Source organism: Tachysurus vachellii, chromosome 21 (genome assembly GCF_030014155.1).
Source record: "Tachysurus vachellii isolate PV-2020 chromosome 21, HZAU_Pvac_v1, whole genome shotgun sequence".
NCBI classification, from domain to species: domain Eukaryota; kingdom Metazoa; phylum Chordata; class Actinopteri; order Siluriformes; family Bagridae; genus Tachysurus; species Tachysurus vachellii.
The window spans coordinates 6,172,912-6,180,103 of record NC_083480.1 but is presented as its reverse complement, the minus strand read 5'-3'; the positions used below and the strand labels follow the sequence as shown (position 1 = coordinate 6,180,103).

General features: G+C 38.8%; 1 protein-coding gene across 1 annotated transcript; it reads right to left on the bottom strand.

Annotated features, from left to right (window-relative positions):
- Window positions 1-60: 60 nt before the first annotated feature.
- Window positions 61-4,959, bottom strand: abrab (actin binding Rho activating protein b). The gene is made up of 2 exons (XM_060896788.1): window positions 4,311-4,959; window positions 61-3,335 (listed from the first exon to the last, which is right to left on the bottom strand). Exons 1-2 carry the CDS (start codon window positions 4,868-4,870, stop codon window positions 2,852-2,854), a joined length of 1,044 nt encoding a protein of 347 aa, XP_060752771.1. The 5' UTR covers window positions 4,871-4,959; the 3' UTR covers window positions 61-2,851.
- Between the last annotated feature and the right edge of the window lie 2,233 nt (window positions 4,960-7,192).

Genomic DNA, 7,192 nt, shown 5'->3' with positions numbered 1-7,192 from the left:
TGTATACAAGCTTTAGTTCTTAAGTGGAAAAAGAAAACTCCTACAGTCCTGTGTGATAAATGTTGCTTTTCTGATCCAGAGGTGAAACAATCTCGTTGTTTGGTGTGCTTGATTTTGAAACCAGATACAAGTGTTTTCTGATACAGTCCTGCAAGACCAGTCAGGTAAGCATTTGCTTTCACTGGTTACATAACAATCACATGTAGGCTGCTATCACAGGTAGAAGACACACCTGAGTCTTAATCAAAGAACATCTGTATTCAAATCACATTTGTATTTTTTAAGGAACTTTATTATGGCTTTAACTACCACAAGTCGTTGTATTCACTACAGCTATTTTTTCTTGGCAGTTTCATCCTGGACTTTGCTCGTTGCAACTTAAATAAATTGGAGTTATGCCATTTTGCCGGTAGAGGGCAGTCAAAAGTCATTCAAAATAATTGCATGTCTATTGTCAAGCACAGTCTGAAAACACTTCATTGCATGATATGTAGATATGTAGATATCAGATATGACTGATACTTTGCAGGAATGTATTATGACCTGATGTATTTGCATTGGTGTTTAATCCATTTTCAGTGGTTCAGACAACCTATATTTTCTTAGAATTTAAGCATTTTAGTATAAAAATGTATATCTAAGAAGAAGAAGAAGAACGGCGGGCATAGAAGCCTTTATTATCGCCAATGACTATATAATACTATAATTGACTATATAAATGACTATAAAATACTTCACGCTGACTTTATCTTCACTAATAAGTTCCCTTTATAGATGAACTGAAGAAGCAATGACTAAGCACTGGGTTAACAACCTCACTTTTGATGTGATAAGGATAAAGGAACATCATTATACTCATGTCAAATTAAATGGGTGACAAATAAAAAACCAACATGTGTGTTGGGCCACTATAATCCACCAGAACAGCTTTAAAGTGCCTCTGTATTTTTAGTTGATGGTGGAGGATACTGTGCATCTAAACCTAAAAGTTTATAGTTTAAGTATGGTGTGTGATTATGTTCCAATAATGCAACTTTGTAGGACATGAAGACTTTTGTTTTGTGTTGATTCAATAATTCTATTTATTTTAATTACGATTTTCTTCATTCGTGAACACGAAATGGCCGACAAAGTAATCCAATTAATTACAATGATTAACTCATCACACGTTACATGAATCACCGCCATAAAATCCAGGATCATGTTAGTGAGCTTCCTTATATGTCAATTTGCACATCCTCTCTTGGGATGCAATTTTTTTCCAATAAAATTCTCCCATGAAGGATTTACAAATAAATGTGCTTGTATCCAGCTTGATAAATGAGGTCCTGTGTCAGTATTTTCTCCATATGCATTCATAGTAGCGTTCTGTTGGCTTGTTGTCACATTCACTTGTTTTCTTCATGTATAAGACTTATTCAATGTAAAATGTAGCCTACTGTATGAGCAGATCTTCTTAAAAAGCAGACCTACTACTAAATTTCAGTTTTTCACAGTTCATCAGATCTCATGAATAGTTCAGAAAGCAAAGGGAAGTTAATGGATATTCCGTATTCCAGTGCTCGGGCTGGTGGATGTAAATGCTCATTACAAACTCTTCGATGATGCACGTATTTTAAATGAAACCTGTTCATTAGCTCACTGACCCATTTATGAACTAAGATGAAGGTGTGGAGGCATAATGTGTCTTCATAAAACACCATGTTTAATTTTAATAGTCCATATAATGTAAAGTGTGATGTATGTGGCTTATTGCAGGCCTTTGACATTCTCTTTGTATTCGCTTGGAGTAATCTAAAGCAGACCTCCAATTAGATGACACCCTGCCTGCTCGAGGGATGGCGTCATCATGACTATAGACTATAGGAGCCAAATATGGACAGGTGGCATTTCATAATAATACAATTTCCGTTTTTGAATAGAAAAATATTTTACAAGTGTAAAAAGGGGTTAATACTGGGGAATAAAATGGGGAAAAAACACTCCTTACATGATGGCTGATTATTCGTCACCTCACTATTTAGCATTATATGTAATATATGGGGGGCACGGTGGCTTAGTGGTTAGCACGTTCGCCTCACACCTCCAGGGTCGGGGTTCGATTCCCGCCTCCGCCTTGTGTGTGTGGAGTTTGCATGTTCTCCCCGTGCCTCGGGGGTTTCCTCCGGGTACTCCGGTTTCCTCCCCCGGTCCAAAGACATGCATGGTAGGTTGATTGGCATCTCTGGAAAATTGTCCCTAGTGTGTGATTGCGTGAGTGAATGAGAGTGTGTGTGTGCCCTGCGATGGGTTGGCACTCCGTCCAGGGTGAATCCTGCCTTGATGCCCGATGACGCCTGAGATAGGCACAGGCTCCCCGTGACCCGAGGTAGTTCGGATAAGCGGTAGAAGATGAATGAATGAATGAATGTAATATATGATCATGTTACCAGGATTATTTGACTTTTCACCTTTATGCCCGAAAATTCTTCTCTCCTGCAGCTGTGAGTGTAAAACGTAGCACGTTTGATTTACGTGTGGAAATCAGCCAGGGCATGCTGAATACAGAATTGGACTGGAGTCTATTGTCTGGCAAATACAAACATGCACACACGTCATAGATAAATACATCAAAATAATGTGTTTAAAAAACATCAGTTCATATAAAATCATGAGAAATTTAAATAATAATCTACTAATAACAATAATCCATCAATAAAATAAAACTGATTTATCAGTAACATCAGCGCCACCCTCATACCATTATTATATATTAATACTTCTTCCCATTTCTAGCAGCAAAATCAAAGCTCCTTTTTTTTTTTTTTTTTTGTCAGAGTGCATTATGTTATAAAATGGCATCATGTTTGTGTCAAACAAGCAGTGTAATGATAACTCCATCATCGCGACCCTGCCACAGCATCTCTCCTTCAAAGTCCACCTTGCCATGCTTCCGGGCTCTCATGAGAATGCCCACTACCTTGTCTGAAATCCTCACATATCTGTCAAACAGCTCACCAAAGGTTATCCGGACGTAACCATCCGGGTCAGGGCCAGCCATAGTCCTGATGATGAAGCACATGTGTTCAATCTCTCGATGGATGTGCGCTTCAGCCCGTTTGGCTCTCTCTGCCGTCTTGCTGCCCTCCTTGGGCCTGCCATAGCCTTCCTCTCCCTTCCGCAGACGCAAGGACATGGAGAACTCGTAATCGAAATCCTCGCTAAAGGGGTTGAGTTTTTGGCTCTCGTTGTGCTCTGACGCCCAGTTTTGCCAGCGGCTCTTGAGGCTCCCCACGGCGCTGTACTTGCCTGAGCGAGCATTAATTTTATTGGCATCCTCTACTTCGTTCTTGGACCTGTGATAATACAAATACAACAAAATTTGTGAAATCAACAGTTTTCGACAATTGTAATAAATCTAGTATTTCAAACATATGACCGCACACACATAAATAAACCACACTTGACTATAAAAATGTTATGAGGTCAGAAACCGAATACCCAAATACTTGTTAATTGAATATCCAATGGAACTTGGTTCTTTCTTCACACAAAAACAATGATGAATTATTTGCCTTGGTTCTTGGATACTGGACATTTGATATATCATTATGGGTGATGTATCAGAATGTCCCTTTATTAATTTTCCTAAAAGCTGTCAGCGATTTATGTGAAGAAATAAAGAAACGACTTTGGCAAAACATATACTTTCTGGAAAAATACATTTCTGATTTGTAATGTTTAGGAACTGGTTTGCCTGAATCTGATAATAGCTGATTTTCTGACAGGATTTAGAAAGGTGGCCTAGAGGAGTCTCATGGTTTCACATACTGAGCGTGCGGTGATGAGATGTTTGAAGGGCGATTTAATTACGATGGACCTAATTGACTACAGTGATATTACATCTGTAGACTTAATTACACTGCATGTCAGGGTGCCTGCAAGTAAAGAAGAAATCATGGTTATCTCTAATAAGCTGTGGAATATTGTACATTACAGTAAATGTACATCTTGGTAAAAAAAAAAAAAAAAAAAAAGAATAAAAATAAAATGTTTGATAGAAATCGTTAGGCCAAAGATGTCATTTCATGATACACGTGTAACGTCAAACGATATACAAGTCAGAGTAAATAAAAGCGCATGTACTAATTAAGCTCACATTATTAATAGCAATAGTAATTAAAAAAAAAAAACTTTCCAAATATAACTGCTGAATAATTTAACCCAGTTTCAGCTCTTAATACACAATTTTTACTACACGGGAAGCGAGCTGATTGAATAACTCATTATCAGAGTGTAGCTGTGGAAAGCCTTAGAAAAATCACACTCACCCAAGTGATGATGGTCTCTTGATCCTGATGGATGATGAGTCTGTATCTCTCTCTTCCGCATTTTCCTGGTTCTCAGAAATCCGTTCATTTTCTGCTACGTTCCAGCTCTGCTTAAGCTCTGACACCATGTTGGAGCAGTTCCTGCGCAGGGTGGGTGAACTCTTTTTCAGCATCCTGTCCAGCTCTTCTTCCGCTGGGTCTTTACAAATGCGGTTGGTCAGGAACTCAATGCCTGCACCCTTCTCTTGAACATCTCGTGTCACTGTTTTCACCACCTGTTTGGTCTTAATGCGGGAATCCTCTGATCCACTCTCGTTGTCTTGAGCCGTTTTTGTCTTCTTCTCAATAGATGCAGGTTTCTTTGGTTCGTGCTTTTCAGCGTTGCCCTTGTCAATGCTGTCTGGGGCCCAGCCTTTGGGTTCACTAGCCTGCTTTTCTTCGTTCTCACATATCCACTGTTGCCAACTCCGTGCCAGGTTGCACACCACGGTCAATGTACGCAGCTTCTTTATATTCTTGTTAGCCGAGGGCTTCCTCTGAGACGACATGGTCTCAGACATTGTTGAACAACTGTGTGTTCATCCACGCTTTCAGCTCTTCTTTTAATTGTTGTTGTTGTACCACCCACTGGTCATTTCTAGAAGCAGCGTCCTGTTAGTCAGTAGTGCCTTTGAAATAGGGAGCAAACTCAAAATGACGGTGGAAAGTATGCCAGGCATTCCCACCTCCCTTATCATCTTTCCCTGACACTTGCCCCCGAACTCAGGAGACTGCTGTGGAATCACATTACATCAGGGATTGTGGCCATTACTGAGGTTAAACAGAATATAGCATGAAGAGAGCTCTAAAGCTTATTCAAGTTACATGCACACAGTATTTTTACCCCTACTGTAAAATACAATACAGTACAAATTTAATGATCTAAAATTCTATAAGTTTATCTGCTTAGTTAATCCCAACAGTCTGTAGATCTCTCTCATGTTGAATATCCCTACCCAAAACCGTTGAATGGGTTGATATGAAGTTGGTTTCCCTTCAGCGTGGCTGTGGGGATTCAACGTCAGGAGCATTATTGACTATAAGATTAGTCAATGGTGTTCAGTGGGGTGGAGGTCAGGGCTTCCACACCAACCTTAGCAAACATTTATGGTTGTAACAGTCAGGTGGCCATTTACATTTATACTTATACATCCAGTTTCTGCAGTGCTTATCCTACACAGGGTCACAGGGAGATCACAGGGGCACAAGGTTGGGGACACCCTGTATGTGGCGCTAAACCATTTTGGGACACGATCACATTTTAGAGATGACTATCAGCCTACATCAGATGACTTTGGACTAGATGGAAACCAGAGTACTCAGAGAAAACCCCTGAAGAACAAGGAGAAAATGCAAACTCTGCACACACAAGGTGGAGACAGGTGTTGGTCCTCCAACCCCAGAGGTGCAAGGCAAACATGCTACCCACTAAAACACCAAGTACACTGATAGATATTGTTAGGGCAATAACACATAAGTCTTCACTGACCACTTGTGAACCATGTCCATTTATATCCAAGCCAGATTTTAGTTTAAGAATTCACTTCTTGGATGTTGTGGAGGTTTTATTGGTTTCTCTCTCACCTTTCCCACTGGGTGCCCATATTAATTTTATAGATTGTAATCACATAAGCACGGGAGAATGAATTTGCTACTTTCGAGAGAACGCTCCATTTAGCTGTGGAAGCTAGTGATTATTTTCTCTGTGTCCAATTGGCATGCTTTCTGGTTCTCCTGTTTCCATGCCAGTAGATGGATTGGCTGTGTTAAATCGGCCTGGAGTCCCTTCCAGAGTGTATTCCTTCCTCACACCCAAAGTTTCATGGATCCCTGGATACACTACGATCCACCCTGACCAGGATAAAGCAGTTACTGAAGATGAAGGAGCTGCTAAGTGGCATATCATCTCTTTCTCCTCTCTCTCTCTCTCTCTCTCTCTCTCTCTCTCTCTCTCTTTCTCTCTCTAGTGAATAATAATAATAATAATAATAATAATAATAATAATAATAATAATAATAATAATAATAATAATAATAATAATGTGCAATTGGAATAAAAAAAGATCTCCCTGGATATTGGTCTGTGAATTAAAAAAGTATTTCCCCTGCGGATGATTTTAGGGTATTAGTGAATGTGCTTTGTTTCATTGTGTGTATTATTACTCTTGGCTAAAAAAAATGTTTTATGTTGCATTAGATCTGAATGCTCTAATTTATCTGAATATTCTCCAAAAATCATTGGTTGATAGCAACCTTTAGAACTTTTACAATACACAAATACACTGGATGAAATCTTATCTTGTATTTGGAGTACAAAGATAACACTGAAGTCATTGTAAACATGATTAAGCAATGAATAATACTCTAAATATGGCAGCATGTCTCAAAATAATGGTGCAGGTTAAACTTAGGCTCCTGGCATAAGTTGGGATGCAACGTGTCATATTACAGATATGACTAATTCAAATGTCCTTCTGTCTAATAAAAATATTGTTGAGTGTCAAGTAAATAAAGCTGGAAACTAACAGTAATGGCAAAGCTTTTATATACACAAATGTGCCTTAATAAAAATAAAAAAGTTAACACGATTCTTTTTTCCACCACAGTTGTGGAGGTTGTTATATAAAGGTTTCTGTGTCAGACATTTGTCTGTCTAGATGTAATGGAGAGAAGAGAAATATTAATTCATGTGAAAACCCAGGACTTGGAAATACTTGTGAACAATCAGTGCACCGATACCAGAAGATATTAAGAATATTATGAATATTTATCAGTTGCAGAATAAAAGATTCAAAATACAGCACATGGGAAGTAGATTAAATTCTACATAACAGCCTGTAAGCT